The sequence below is a fragment of the Salvelinus alpinus genome, chromosome 4, assembly GCF_045679555.1.
Source record: "Salvelinus alpinus chromosome 4, SLU_Salpinus.1, whole genome shotgun sequence".
NCBI classification, from domain to species: Eukaryota; Metazoa; Chordata; class Actinopteri; order Salmoniformes; family Salmonidae; genus Salvelinus; species Salvelinus alpinus.
Window position 1 is genome coordinate 45,009,852 of NC_092089.1, and position 16,130 is coordinate 45,025,981.

The window sequence follows — 16,130 nt, forward strand, 5'->3', positions numbered from 1 at the left end:
GTTGCTGACAGGTGTATACAATTCAGCACACAGCCATGCAATCTCCGTAGACAAACATTGACAGTAGAATGACCTTACTGAAGAGCTCAGTGACTTTCAACATGGCATTGTCATAAGATGCCACCTTTCCAATAAGTCAGTTCGTCAAATTTCTGTCCTGCTAGAGCTGCCCCAGTCAATTGGAAATGCTGTTATTGTGAAGTGGAAACGTCTAGGAGCAACAACGGCTCATACACGAAGTGGTGGGCCATACAAGCACACAGAACGGGACCGCCGAGTGTTGAAGCACGAAGCTCGTAAAAATTGTCTATCCTCGGTAGTAACACTCACTACCGAGTTCCAAACTGCTTCTGGATGCAACATCAGCACAATGACTGTTCGTTGGGAGCTTCATGAAATGGGTTTCCATGGCCGAGCAGCCGCACACGAGCCTAAGATCACAATGCCAAGCGTCGGCTGGAGAGGTATAAAGCTCGCCGCCATTGGACTCTGGAGCAGTGGAAACGCATTCTCTGGAGTGATAAATCACACTTCACCATCTGGCAGTCCGACGGACGAATCTGGGTTTGGCGGATGCCACGAGAACGCTACCTGCCCCAATACATAGTGCCAACTGTGGAGTTTGGTGGAGGAAGAATAATGGTCTGGGGCTGTTTTTCATGGTTTGGGCTAGGACCCTTAGTTCCAATGAAGGGAAATCTTAATGCTACAGCATACAGGGCCGGGCACCTGCAGGCTGACTTCGGTCGTCAGTTGAACAGTGTTTCCTCCGACACATTGATGCAGCTGGCTTACAGGTTAAACGGCAGGTGTTAAGAAGCGCGGTTTGTCCGGTCATGTTTCGGAGGACGCATGACTCGACCTTCGCCTCTCCCGAGCTCGTTGGGGAGTTGCAGCGATGAGACAAGATTGTAATTGGATCGCAATTGGATAGCGCGAAATTCAGGAGAAAAAGGGGGTACATTTTTTTTTTTAAATAACATTTTGGTTTGTCAAAATCGGTGTGGGACACCGACTGCAAGCCAGGCCTAATCGCCCAACATCAGTGCCCGACCTCACTAATGCTCTTGAATGGAAGCAAGTCCCCGCAGCAATGTTCCAACATCTAGTGGAAAGCCTTCCCAGAAGAGTGGAGGCTGTTATAGCCTAAACGGGGATCAACTCCAGAATAATGCCCATGATTTAGGAATGAGATGTTCGACGAGCAGTCATGTAGTGTATATTATGAGTGTCAAAACCCACATTTATTCAAAGAAGTTTCCTTTCGTTTGAAAGTTGGTTTCTTAAATCCGTTGTTCTTGTATTGATTTCTTTGCAGTCATGTTTTTTTCATCGTATTTTAAAGAACTTGTAGAAAATACACTTTATGACACTGTCAAGAGAAATGATGACCATCCTGCGTCACTTTACTTGGACGTAGTAAATACCCTTTTTGACACTGTGTCACGTTCCTGACCTGTTTTCTTTTGTCTGGTATTTATTTTAGTTGGTCAGGGCGTGAGTTGGGTGGGTTTGTCTATGGTTGATTTTCTATGTTGGGATTTTTGTGTTCGGCCTGGTATGATTCTCAATCAGAGGCAGCTGTCAATCGTTGTCCCTGATTGAGAATCATACTTAGGCAGCCTGGGTTTCACGTGTGTTTTGTGGGTGTTTGTATCTCGTGTCAGTGTTCGTGCCACACGGGACTGTTTTCGGTTTTGCCACGTTTGTTGTTTTTTGTATTTGTAAGTGTTCAGTTTCGTTTTGATTAAATCAATATGAGCACTAACCACTCTGCGTGTTGGTCCGATCCATGCTCCTCCTCAGACGAGGAGAACGACTATGACGACCGTTACACACTGTCATGAAGCATTATGACAATACTGTGTCACTTTACTTGGACTAAGCATTATAAGCATCAGAATCATGTTGCCAGATAGACATAACACGTACATGCCCTTATGTCAGTCATCAGTGAAAAGAGGGTGTCTTGTCCTGCTCCTGAAATCTACTTCTGCATTCATCAGCAACAGAGCATTGGTGTAGGTGCATGTCTTGACATCAATGTGTGCACAATTACAATTTCTGAAAATGTTATATAACATAAACATACTGTTGACAAGTAGGCTATGGTGTAATGGAATGTTTTGCCTTATGTAGGTGTCATAGCCAGCCATAAAATAATGCTATATATGTCACAACCGGTCTAAATATGTGTAATGACAGTGCTATGTCCATATTATGACAAGTTATGTCAGCTATTATGACATGGTTATGGCCGTGCCATAACGTGTTATGGCGCTAGGTGTCATGTAAAGGGTTACCCAGCAGGGTAATGGGTTTTGTATTGCCAGAGGAGGTATATGGGTGATAGTTTGGCTGATTTGTTTCCTCTACCGATAACATTTTCCCGATCATGGTTCCACCCACCTAATGACTTCCCACACCTTCATTTGTCTATTAAATGACATTAAATGAGTTTCAATTGATTATTTTTGTATCTATTTGGGGGCTGACTCGGCTGGGACTCTAGTTGTAAAACTAGGGGAAACACTGCTCAATGTTGTGACAGTCACGCTGGGCTCTGATTAACGTTGCTGATCCTCCCCTCCATTTACCCTCCATTACCCTTTCATTATCCCTCGTTCTCCTTCCCTTTGTACAGTACCCCCCACCCCATCCCCCTTTCCTTCCTATCCCCCGTTTACCCTCATCCCCCTTCGACCTCACCCCACAACACTGTGGGGGGGTGTCCCGTTTCTGCCCCCCTCTACCTTCCGACCCACTCTGTGCCCCCCTCCTCTTGGCCAGGTTAGGGTATCTATCCCGGGGGAATTGGCAGTCGAGCAGCCTTTACAAGCCTAATCAAGTAAATATTGAGGGGATTTGTGAGCTCTTTGTAATGTGGCTCAGGCTCGGGTAATTCCATTGTGTCGCTAGGTTAGAGGGCTGTATTTGGTGGCGATTGGAGGTTGTGGTAAACCTTGATTGAGTTAATGATGGGGTAGGGAGGGAAGGCTCTGTGGTTACACTGGGTAACCGGTTAGGGTAAAGCTGGGGGAGTCGTAAGTGTTTAAACGAGGAGCTCAGAGAGAGAGAGAACCAAGCCTGGCAAGAACCAAGCCTTTTAAGGTAAAACAAACAAAACAGACATTTTGGATTGTAGGATTACAGGTTTCAGGGTGGAACACAATGTGGTCGATTTAAGTCTAATGAATGTTTCTTCTGGGTTTATTTCAGTTGGATTGTTTCGGTTTGATTTTAACACTTGAGAAAACTTGCAACCAAAATCTTCAAGTCAAATTGTAGGGTTTTTAGGACTGCTGTTTTAGGACACCATTTAAATGATGTCAAAACCAAAGTCAGTCAGCTACATGGAAACAAGATTACACTCTCCTGGAGGCAGCTGGCAAAGAGCAGGAGAGCGGAAGGGGAGAGAGAGACAAGGATAGTGGGAGGAAGAGAAGAAGAGGTAGTAAATCAGTGATAGATTAGAGCGATGGAGAAACTCAAGGAGCAGAGTGATAGAGGAGGGAGTAAGAGGACATTAAGAATGAGAAATAAAGAGAGATTACTAAGCGAGAGAGTCTCATGAGAGCTCTGTGTGTGTGTGTGTGTGTGTGTGTGTGTGTGTGTGTGTGTGTGTGTGTGTGTGTGTGTGTGTGTGTGTGTGTGTGTGTGTGTGTGTGTGTGTGTGTGTGTGTGTGTGTGTGTGTTGGCGTGTGTGTGTGTGTGTGATGGAATGACATGTCGGTACTGCATCTGCTTCTTGTGTGGCTCAGCTGGATCGCCATGGCAACCAGCCATCCTCCTTACCCTCTCCTTAAATGTACTCTCTTTCTCCGCTATATAAACTACCTCTTTGTACCAACATACAGTAACTTAGAGGGGGAGAGCGTATTCAAGTCCTCTTGAGAATGGCGTATCAGTAGTCCAGTCACACCTTCTCCTGCTAGAGAATGCCCCCTGGCACGGAGCCAACGCCCCTCGGTTGGCACTTTCGGCACGGGCACAAAGGGGGCAGGATGCAGGAAGCGGTGCTGAAAGGAACTGAGCCCCCCATCACCCGCTTACTGGGCTGAATTGAAACTGTGAATCTGAAAGGCCATACTCACACCTCCATTCATTCTACACATTTACATTCATCTGTGTGAGTCTGTAGGTCTCTTGGCCTGTGTTTGGGGAACAAGGGAAGGTGCATTTCTGTTGCTCTTCACATTCAAATTCTTCCAAGTGAATGTGTGTCCTTCCGTAAGCTGTGATTTCCCCCAAAAATCCACATGCAGACATTTGAGGAGTGAGTGTGAACCTTTGCATTCTCATACCTATTTTAGCCTGTATGGGCTCTTCTCAGTGAGTGTGTTTCATTCACATGGTTTCCCGAGTTCTAACTACTTCACACATTCAGTCTCTGTAAACAGCCTGTTTTATTCTCAGTGATCACACTTCTACTATTAGAAGAAAATGGTTTCAAAAAGAGTTCTTCGGCTGTCCCCATAGGAGAACCCTTTTTGGTTCCAGGTAAAAACCCTCTGTGTAAAGGGTTCTACATAGAACCCAAAAGGGTTCTACCTGGAACCAAAAAGAGTTCTTCAAAGGGTTCTCCTATGGGAACAACCAAAGAATCATTTTAGGTTCTAGATAGTAGCAGGAATATACATAGTATCTGGTTACTATGAGACCAGTCATTACCATTTCCCCTTGTTAACTAGTGTGATCGACCCAGTTTATAGAGTCTATTTCTTATTCTACATGCAGTACCATTCATTCTCGTAGTGGTTTCAAGCATTTGATTAGTAAGGTTCCAGTCTTGTTTAGATGCCAGATAGTCAGCAGACGACGCCATCTGCCTCTGTCATTTTTGTCCTGGAGCAAAAAGAGTCTAGGGCTCAGATGGCGGCAAGTGTGTGTGTGTGTGTGTGTGGAAAACAGCCTCTGGTTTTTAGTCTTTTTCTATTTTCTTTTCAGACAGAATGATCACATTATCCCTTCAAATAGAGCCATGTTGAAAGCCTGCTGGTGACACTTCCGTCTGTTTTAGACCAGGAGTTGAAATTTAACTGCCATAAATGATATACACTGCTGTATATGTGGGATGTTGACGAGCATTTTTTTAGCCCCCACACTCAGGGCTGGATTCAATCCGTGTCGCAGAAGTATCGTGGAAGATCCGCGTTATAGCTCGATTTAAATTGAAAAACAATGTTCCCGCATTTTCTGAGATTGTCCACGATACTTCCGCGATACGGATTGAATCCAGCCCTGAAAGCTTTCAGACTCACATAATGAAGCACTTGGGATAATTATAAACAGAAAGTCTTGATTTTATTAAACCTAGCAATCTGGAAATGTGAAATGTGTGCCAACCATTCAAGCTTGAACTATGAATGACATAGTGGCACTGCCCTCACCCTAATCTAAATCATTTAGAGCCTGTACACACACACAGACAGAGATACACACACAGACAGAGATACACACACAGACAGAGACACACACACAGACAGAGACACACACACAGAGACACACACACAGACACGATGTTGTTGAAGTGTTACGTTTGGTGAATAAACCCTCTTCTTTTCTCTCCATCCTTGATGTGTTTCCCTTTACCCTCCTCCCATGGCCTCTCTCCACTCTTCCCTTATCTGGCCATTTCATCTGTCACCCATCTATCTTTCCCTGGCTGCTCTTCTCTCTCCTCTCCGTATTCCATTACACATGCCTCATTGTTTCCACTACTACTACTTCCCCTCTTCTTCTTCTTTTTGTTTTTCTCTCCTCTCCTTTTTGTTCCCCTCTCTCTCTCTCCATCCCTCCTCCTCCATGCAGGTGTAATGTCCAGGACTACATCTGGCACAAGGGTTCCCGCTGTGAGTCGGTGGTGACAGAGTTCCAGGTGCTGTGTCTGACCATCGGGGCGTCGGCCCTCATGGTGCTGCTGCTCTTCATGATCATCGTCTGCTTCGCCAAGAAGCTCCACGTGCTCAAGACCGAGAACAGCAAGCTGCGCAAACGCAGGTAAGCTTACAGCGTGGACCTGGGGAAACCTGCACAAATACAGGGGAGTTTATGGACCAGATAACACCAGTTAGCACAAAGGTGTAAGAAAAGCAGGAAAAACCAGGCAGTGCAACCATAGATCATAGAACCCATGGAACCTGGCTGCGCAAACGCAGGTGAGCTTATGGACTAGAAAACCAGGGTTGCACTGGTTTTTGAGCCCTTGTATTCTCACAGCATATGTATGTAAAATAAGCATTTCTAGCACTATTGAAAATGAACAGATTTAGTATTCGATCGTAGTTTTATATGAGTATTGGACCTGTGGTCTGTGAATTACAACTACATTTCAACTACTTCCATTGAAACAAAGCTCCGTTCAGGGTGAAACCTCGGGGCTGGTGGAGAGAGTAGTGGGGGTGAACAAAGGATCAGGATTAAAGGACAGGAGATGGAGGAGGAGGAAGAGAGGTGAAGCTCGAGATACCTGAGAAGGTTGTGGATGACTTAGGAGAGAGAAGAGGCTGAGAGAGGGAAGAGGGAGGGAGGCTGGACTGGAAAGAGGAGGATGGGGGGGTGACAAAGATAAGAGGCGATAGACAGGATAGACAGAGGGGGAGAATTGGATGGATCAGATAAAGGGGGAGGATATTAAATGAGCGAAGGAGACAATGAAGGAATGCGGAGGAGGGGGCGGAAAACACGATGACAAGATAGATGAGAGAGGAAACGCAGAAAGAGAGAAGAGAGAAGCAGAGAGAGAGAGAAAAGGGAGGGATTGAGTTTGCATTGAAAGAGAACGGGATGAGGATAGCTAGAACGAGTGCGGTATGAGATGCGGCTGTGCCTCCGCCTGTCGTTTTGCCTAGCAACAGGGAAGTCATGTAGGAGGGTGGATGAGTGTGGATGCTTCCATTAGCAATGCACATTTCTTAGCTGAGGATGATGATGTTAGCATTATGATGAAGAAGAAAAGTGGAGCAGTCAGTGCAGGGGATAGCGTGCTGATGGCTAGCGCGCGGTGCTAGCTGAAAACAGTGATGTCATTGCTACTCTGGCTCCAGCTGAAAGTAGGGCAGTCTGATCAGGAGTGTATGAGAGGGGAGGGGAGGCGAAGTTGACCTACATACAGCTGTGCGACCTCAGGGGTGTGTGTGTGTGAGGAAGGGGGGGTGGGGATGGGAGAGACACCACAGCCTCATCAAGTGGTTAGCCAAAAATCAAAGAGGAGGAAGGAGAAACAGAAGTGGAGTAGAAGAGAGCAGAATGAAACAGAGGAAAACACAGGGGCGGAGGAGTGAAGGAGAAAGAGTGGAAATGTGTAGAGGATGGTGAGCAGAGGGAGGGCAGGAATAGGAAAGAGATTTTAGCAAGAGAAAAACTCAGTTGTTGTTGGAAGGACATGTTGTTGGAGGGAGAAAGAGTGTGTGCATGTGCACGCGTGAATAGGGCACTGCTGATGAGGCTCATGTATACATGAGACGCCCACCGCTCTCTCCCTCCATCTGCTGCAGATAATTGCAGTGGGCTGCACAGTGTAAGTGCCACAGTCAAGATGGGGTCTGCTTCCCTGTCAGAGAGAAAGAGGCAGAGAAAAAGATGGAGTGAGAGAGAGATGGAGGGAGAGAAGTGCTGGGGGAAGGGGGAGAAAGAGAGAGGTCATGAATGGGAGGACGGGGGAGAAAGGGAAGGAAAAATATTAGGGATTGAGGGAGGGAGAGAGAGAAAGCGAGAGGGGTGACAAGAGTGGCAGAAAGTGAATGGCAGAGAACAGAGAGAGAGATGCAGGTTACGTTATCTTGCAGAGAGGAGAGTGTGTGTGTTCTGGCTGAAGTGGCAGATTAAAACTGACACATCCTGGATTTAGTCCGTTTTCCCCTGTACCCCGGCTTAGAAACCACACTTCTCATGCCACACACTTTACTCTCTCTCTCTCAATTATGGATATAAATAGCACACACACGATCAGTATCCAAGCCCTGCAGTATCCTCCTTTCAATTCAATTCAATTTGCTTTATTGGCATGACGTAACAATGTACATATTGCCAAAGCTTACTTTGGAGATTTACAATACTAACATAATTAAAATAATTATAATCAATATTGTCAACTTCTTTCTGTCTCCCTATTTATTTATTTATTTCTCTACTCCATCTCTCTAGCACACTTTCCCTCCTCATTACTTGAGCTTTGATTGGCCTGTCATAAAAACAAAATTAAATAATTCAATATAAATGTTGGAGCGGCATCTCAATCAGACAGTAGTAGGAAGTGCTGGGGCTGTACTGATGGGTCTAGTTCAGAGGCTGTTTAACTGTGGATATGACGAGGAGAGGGAGAGAAGGAGATCGAGAAGAGACAGAGAAACTCTTTCCAGCCAGCAGATGTTTCTGGAATAACACAAAATGACAAATGACTGTTTGGGGAGTCTGTTTTGGATATCAAGTTTCTCCAAGTTTTTAATTGGTTACACAAAGTGAATCACAGTGCTTCAATGGTAGGTCAATGGTGAGTCATTGTTGTCTGTTTGGAAAGTAACCTTCATTTTCGTTTTCAGTTGCAAAACATTTGGCTATACAGTGTACCCTATTGAATGCAACCCAGGATTGGGTGTCAAAGTGGCCATAGCTGTAGTCTAGTTTTGATTCACAGCTGATTTGTTGCATCACAGGAGGTTATCTGTCTGTCTGTCATCTGCAAACTGAAGTCTTACACTTGCACTATATTGTAACTAACGCTGCTCTCTCTTGCTTTTTCTCTCCCTCCTTCCTCCTCTACCTCCTTTACCCCACGTTTTCACATACTTTCCCCTCGTGCTTGAATCCTCCCTATTCTCCCTTCATCTCTCTTTTTATCTTCTCTCCACCTCTCACTGAATCCCTCTTTTTCCATTTCCCCCTCGACACTCTCATTTTCCTCCACAATGTGACCCTCCTACTTTCCTCTTCATTTAATCCTCTTTTACCTGTTCTCCCTCCTCCCTTCCTCTCGTCTCTGGTCCCCTCCCTGTCCTCCCTTCCTCTCGTCTCTGGTCCCCTCCCTGTCCTCAATTCCTCTCGTCTCTGGTCCCCTCCCTGTCCTCCCTTCCTCTCGTCTCTGGTCCCCTCCCTGTCCTCCCTTCCTCTCGTCTCTGGTCCCCTCCCTGTCCTCCCTTCCTCTCGTCTCTGGTCCCCTCCCTGTCCTCCTCCTCTTCCCAGCAGTAAGTACCGGCCTCCATCGGAGCAGCACAATGATAATTTCTCCCTGTCCACCATCGCTGAGGGCTCCCACCCAAATGTAAGGAAACTGTGCGACACCCCTCCTAACGTCCCTCATGCCCGTGCTTTGGCTTACTATGATAACATTATCTGTCAGGTAACGTGGTTCTCGTCTCTCTCTCACCCTTTTCTTCCTTCCCTCCTCCGCATGGGCTTGAGTGTCACCTCTCCGGGGTTACAAGGCGGGGTGTTACAGTGGGGGCGTTCTCTCTCGCTATGGGACAAGTCTACAGCCAGATAGGCAGGCATAGTACTGCACCCGGTTACTGAGGCAACACTGTTACCATGGCAACAACGTGTCCGTAAAGTCTTTACTGTGTATTGCCTCATTGTCAGTTATTGGTTGAGTTTTTTTGTTAGCTATTGATCGTACTTGAAGGTGACACACACACGCATGTACACACACTGCAGATCAAATCAAATTGTATTGGTCACATACACACGGTTAGCAGATGCTATTGTGAGTGTAGCGAAATGCTTATCAATGTGAAAGATGGAGCAAGGAAATAAGTTGATCTTACCTATACCTATCTGCCTGACCCGGTGGTGTGGTCAGTTCTGTCCGGGCTAAGACTTGACCAAGAGAGAACTCCTATAGCCCTCACTGTAACCCCCTCCACCCCATCTATCCCTGATCTGCTCTCCCTTTAATCACCTGTGCATCGGTATGTCACTGCATGCCTGCTCTATCGCTCACATGGTGGCCCCCCCTGGTGGCCATGTCAGCCACTGCAGCAGCCTGTCCGTCGCTCTGCCTCCGCATCTCTGTCCGTCCGTTGCACTCGTTTATCCTGACTTGGGCTGGATAGGTTGGTCGATAATAGGGCTTTGGGGGGGGCGGGGAATCTGGGGGCATGAAATGTATTTTGTTTATGGGGTTATTATCAGGTTGGTAGAGGATGGTGTGCGAGATGTGTGCAAGGTGGCGGGGCTATTAAGTCAGGATAAACACCTGAGATGCAACATCCCCCTGCTGCCTGTAGGTGGCGGGGGAGAGCATAGGCCTAGATGCACAACTAACGGAAGCATGGGGTAGCATAGCGCTAACACGGTCGTAGCAGCATGAGTAGAAGTAGTGCTACGACATAAGATGTGGCGCCACAGTCTCACAACTCATCAAATAGTTCTGGTCGTCATACATGGTATAACCACAAGCAAATTGCTTCCCTTAGATTTCTTTTGCTCGTTTTTGTGTTTGTTTGTAGTTAGTTTATTTTGTGTTATTCTTCCTTCTGGGTAATTGCGATAATGTTTCTGTAAATATAATATAGTGACAACTTGGGGGGGCATCTTATTGCAGTGCTTCATAATATGAGACAGTTAGCACAATCACCTATCAGAACACTACTAACCGTAACCATAACCACAACCCGATACCATCCACAACCAAATAAAACACCATACGACACCCCCATCTTCCAGACATCTTCTGATCTCGGAAACAGGATAGCTCTGCTCTTTGAGTCTCAACCTGGGTTTGCAGTTTAGATCCACAGGTCCACAGTCAGTGTGTTAGTACATCTCTCTATCCATACGAGTCGATTGTAGAGCACCAGTACAGAGTATCTGGAGAAAAGGTCCATTCAAATACTATGTAGATTCATCGGCAGAGAACAGCCAACACCATAGAAACATACGTCTTACTAAAAAAGCTCAGAAAACATCAACTAATAATACCAATACCTCAAATCCCTCCGTCTAGTTCATGAACTAAAACCCTTGTGTTTCTATGTCAACACGGTACCCTCAGAAATATTTCATCCAACATTTACTATGGTAATGTCAAGGCCACAAAGCACCATAGTTACTGAGACAAATCCTTAAGCGTCCTTATATGGGCAAGACAGTCTCTACCTCTCACTGTGAGCTGGGAATATCAGATATCATCCTTAGGAAGTTCCCCTTAGTAGGTCTCCTCGCTCTGCTTTTTCATTCTCTCTCTCTACCGCCAACTCTCTTGGTTTCTATCCAACTATCTCTGTCACTCTCCCTATCTGTCTCCCTCCCTCTCTCTCTTTATCACGCTCTCGCTCTCTCTGTTTGAGGATGTTATGTATCTTTGAGGAGTATAACCCTCTCCTCCTGCCCCCCCCCCCCCCCCCCTAGAAAACCATGAGCAGATACACCTGGGAGTGTAAGACCAAAGAGGAGCCCGACAGTGAGGTAAGATAAACCCCCTCAGATGGCCCGCCCCCCTCTCCCTTAAACGGCTCTCATTGTACTGTGACCCTGTCAGTCACCCTCTCTCAACTCAACGGACCAATCCACAGCCCCAAACTTGGCTTGTCAGAACCTAGTGCTGTTACTCCTAAGTGCTGATCTAAAGTCAAAAATAAATTAAGTTACACCTTAATGGATCGTTTCCGGATTCGAGTAAATGCTGATTTTAGACATGATCCATATCTTTACATATTGTGGGCTCTTAAAAATAACAACTGCGAAATAAACAGAATTTAAAATATGAAATGTACACTTTTATCTAGGTTAAATGGCACAGAGATAAACGTTGTAGCAGTCCAGTAACAGTACGCTTTTGTCCTTGTAGTGTCCTTCAGAAAGGGGATATCGACCCTTCCCACATGAGTTCTTAGCAGCAGAGAAAACACTGCAGGAGACTCAAACCAGAGAAATCTCGCTAGACAGATTCTCTCTCTTCAGATAAACACACGGTCAGAAACTGTACACACTCCAACATGCATAAAAACACTATCATATATGCAGAAACACAGATAATACAACTGGAAAGTGAAATATTGTTGTAGGGAGAATAGTTTCTTTATTTTCAGCATTACATGGACTGAGTACAGTGGATTGTATCCGTTTACCCTTAATCTCCTATCAACATTAATACCTGTCCTTTTATGGACCATGCTGGTTTACAGTATATATTTAACTATGGCTTGTGTCAATTCCATTCAAACTCTGTCAATTGACAAAAGTATAATGATGATAAGTAAAAGTCTATATTTAGACTCATTAATACATGTATATGTTCATGTGCTCTGTATTGATTGAATTAATATTAAATTGATGAAGTGATTATGATAGGGTTAGACTGACACATAGTGACATGTTTTCATAATACTGCCAGTCCTGTGCTGTGGAATAAAGGCTGGGATGTACAGTACCGGTGTCCCTATTGTCCAGTCCTGCCCTGTAGGCTGTGCTTTGCTGTGCTGTGCTGAGCCATACTGTACTGTGCCATGCCAGTGAAGAGCATCGAGGCTCTCTATCTATCTGTAACAAATCGTTTGACTCAGTCCTGTCCCACCCTCTTCGTGTCCTTCCTCCACTACGCATACACAGATACACACACACACACACACACACGTTTTATATCATGCACACAAAGATGCAGATCCAGACACACTCACATCAACTCTGAACACACACACACACACACACACATAAAGCAGGAAGGATACAAAGATCTGTCCATGTTTCATCTTCATCTCAACACCCCGTATATCTCTGTTCCAAAAACTCCCCACAAAGTCCCTCTCACCCTCGTTCCCCAATACAATGACAGCAAACAGCAAACAACAACACATTTTCCAGTTTCACGCTGACGGAAGGAAAGATGGCCCTTATCCTGTAACCATGGAAGTGACGTATCCCCACGTCCTGCCCGAAGTTACTATCTAGGCCATCAGCCAATGGGTAAATGCTCTCGCCATCTCTTTTGTGTGCCATTGAATAACAAACATTCAGCTCTGTTTCGTAATGGCACAGCCCTCAGGGTCTGCAGTGTGCGTGTGCGCGTGCCTGTGTGTGTGTGTGTGTGCGTTTGCGTGTGTGTGTGTGTGTGTGTGTGTGCGTGCACATGTGTGTATATGCGAGTGTTTGTATGTATGTGTGTATGCATGCGTGTGTCTGTCAGTCAGCTTGAGCACAGACAGACACTTCTACCTCCGCACAGCAGGGTCGATGAAGCTATGCAATATTAATGAGGATAACAGGCTGGGAAAAACAGATTCAAATGAATGCCAATCCATAATTTTTCTTCACCTTAATTAAATGCAGCCAAAAGGATGAATTGAAGTGAAACAGATTTGTCTCCTAATGCATTGTTTTTCCAGCTCCAGCTGTAGGTATGTATGAAGGTGGTTCCACAGACAATGTGTTTAATGCCAATAAGGGCATTAGGAGAGGTGAGGTGAAGGGGGCTGGATGAGTGTGGGGGGGGGGGGGATTCTGGATTCTCTGGGGGTCTTGCATGTGGATATGCATGCGCTTCCTGGTTGGCCTGGATGGGGTGCTTGTTGGTGGGTTATGACGGGTGGGAGGGAGTCGCTCATACAGCTCTCCAATCACCTCTATGTCCCTTCAACCAAAACAAATGTGCAAAGAGAGCATGATGTTGAAACGTTTGGGTAGCCACGGCCACTGTAGAATGGGTCTTTTTTAAACGGTTAGCTTCCTCACAGCTCTCTTCCGTTGACGGATAGTCAGGTAGTGTGAGGATAATATGGGATTTCGGGATATTTATATCCAAACAATATATTAAATCGGATTAAAGAGAGGGATGGAGGGGAGAGGGGTGGGAAGAGGTGGAGTTAGAGGCTCTAATATCTTGAGATGTTAGGGTGATATTTCAAATATTCTCATCTCTTTAAGGGGAATGACATATGCAATAGCAGTGGTCTGTCTATAAGGGGCTATAAATTGATATTTTCAGAGGTTGAAGGCCATCTATTGGCTAATGCTGTGACAGTCCCAATAACAGGATGCAACAAAAGACCACATGGGCGACTAGAGGGAGGGTTTGGTTTATAACAGTTTTGGGGGGTCTGACTGGGTGGGCCTAACCGTGTTTTCTCCTCCCTCCGTCCATCTGTCCGTCCGTCCCTGGCAGGATGATCCTAATGCCCAGAACAAGCTGGAGGACCCCGTGAAGGCCCCGGTGCCCAAGGAGGACGACTCCCTCAACATCCACAACTCCCTGACCCCCAAACACGAGAACCACAAGGTACTGGGCGAGGAGAACTCCTCTGAGGTAAACTCACTGCAGAACAACATGATGTAGAAGCCTGGGTTGGGATGAGAGCTCCAGTCCTGCTCTCTATCCCAGCCACCACGCCTACAACTGCTACCACCAGCCAACCACCGTCTACAACACGGCAACACTGCCACCAAGCGGGCAACGCCGCTGGGAAAGAAAAAAAAAAAACACGCCACCCCAGCTGAAACTCCTCCCCGACCTGCCACCGCCTATAGCGACCCCTTACGCCCAATCACGCCCCCCTGCCTCGCTGCCCTGCCCCTTCGTTGCTGTCACTCTGCTCCCCCTTACCCCCTGCCCGCACGCACATACACACACCAGAAAACACAAACAGACACACGAAAACACACACACACATATATATGTACATACACACACTCACATATACACTCATAATTCCCCTGCCTGCATTGGTGTATTTTGTAAAAAGAAAAAAATCATATGGAGTTTAAAAAAAGAAGTTAAACATTGTAAAAAAAAATATAAAAGTTACTGAGAGGTTTCGATGTTTGTCTGACTAATTAAGTGAGTATGTATAAATATATGAAAAAAATGCTTGGATTGATATAAAAGAAACAACACACTGTGTCTTCGTTTTCATTGATGTGATTTCTAATCCTTTGATGTACTTGTTTTATTTTGTACTTTTTTGGGAATACAGACTTCAAAACAGAGAACAAAATCTAACAAAATGTTGAAATAAACCTTTTTAACATGACACCTTTGTCCCTGTGTTTTCCTGAACAATACTGTCCCTTTCCCTCTCAAACTCTTGCATGGCTTATTACAGCTTGGTAGCTCCTTAGGTTGTACTCTCACACACACACGCATGCACACGCACACGCACACACACACACACAGCTTGCATGGATCCTGTAGTTTGCTTTCTCACAGAACTGCAGCTGAAACACACAAAATAAAACTCTTCTCTCACCACTCATGTCAGAAAGAGCCTTATTCAGAAGGACAAACACACACATAACTCTTTCTTTCTGACACACGCGCACACACACACCCACCCACCCTCTGTTACATTCCCCGTTCACACATCATTTTTCATACCTTGCCCTGCATTCTCAATGAGTCTCGAAGAAGGCCTCTCCAATGCCATGCCTTTGTCGGAGTGATCATTGAGAGAGTTCTAGACTGATTGGCCAGAGTCTAGTATTGTAGGGCACTTCTTAAGCTGTGGGGCCTTTGGTTGGTTGGATGGGGGATGGAGGACCCCTTTCCCATCATTAGGGACAGAGAAATATTCAAAGTACTACAGAGGAAAAGTTTGGCTATGGGAATGAACAGCAGGCAAGCAGCTACAACCGCAATTAACACATTTTCTTTCCATCTCTCCCCTAGTCTCTGTTATGTTGCCGGTATGCAAGACAACACATAGCACTCATGGTTCAAAGGAGAAAACTTAACGGCTTTGCACAAACACACACACACACACACTGAAGAATATGTAAAGCTGAAACTATTTGTGTGTCCTTGGGATGGACGGAGAATATAAAATCAATCAGCCTGCATGAGCTATAGCTCAACAACTTGCTTCTCAATTGTGCCTGGGTTCGAGCCTTGGTGTGAGACCAATCAGGATAAAGTGGTACTTGCTAAGTAACAGCTTGACGTCCGTTACATTAGGGATTGTTCTTTGGCATTTTAGCAGACCGAAGAACTCTCCAATGAATCTGTTATGTTTCTACCCTCATCTCTTTCATTTTCCACGTTATCTCCAATCAACACCAATGACTATATTGACACTTGAGGACTCAACCAGAAAGCCTCCTTTGCCTGGGGGCCACTCTGGGTTTGACTGTGTGTGTGTTTCTGTGTGCATGTGTGTGTGTGTGTGTGTTCAGGCTTGTCTCTGGGAAGAGAGAGTACAGTGTCC

At 45.7% G+C, this 16,130-nt stretch overlaps 1 protein-coding gene across 9 annotated transcripts in view; it reads left to right on the forward strand.

Annotated features, from left to right (window-relative positions):
- LOC139573686 (chondroitin sulfate proteoglycan 5-like) overlaps positions 1 to 14,960 on the forward strand; it is a 29,752-nt gene extending 14,792 nt beyond the window's left edge. Inside the window, exons 3-7 of one of the 9 annotated variants that reach the window (XM_071397429.1) lie at positions 5,812 to 6,000; positions 9,181 to 9,259; positions 11,347 to 11,403; positions 12,799 to 12,900; positions 14,096 to 14,258. In XM_071397429.1, the coding sequence (XP_071253530.1) occupies positions 5,812 to 6,000; positions 9,181 to 9,259; positions 11,347 to 11,403; positions 12,799 to 12,885 (412 nt within the window). In that variant the 3' untranslated portion in view covers positions 12,886 to 12,900; positions 14,096 to 14,258. Of the gene's footprint in view, positions 1 to 5,811; positions 6,001 to 9,180; positions 9,338 to 11,346; positions 11,404 to 12,798; positions 12,901 to 14,095 lie in introns of all 9 variants that reach the window. The other 8 variants (XM_071397425.1, XM_071397424.1, XM_071397431.1 and 5 more) reach the window with 8 other exon arrangements.
- The last annotated feature ends 1,170 nt before the right edge of the window (positions 14,961 to 16,130 follow it).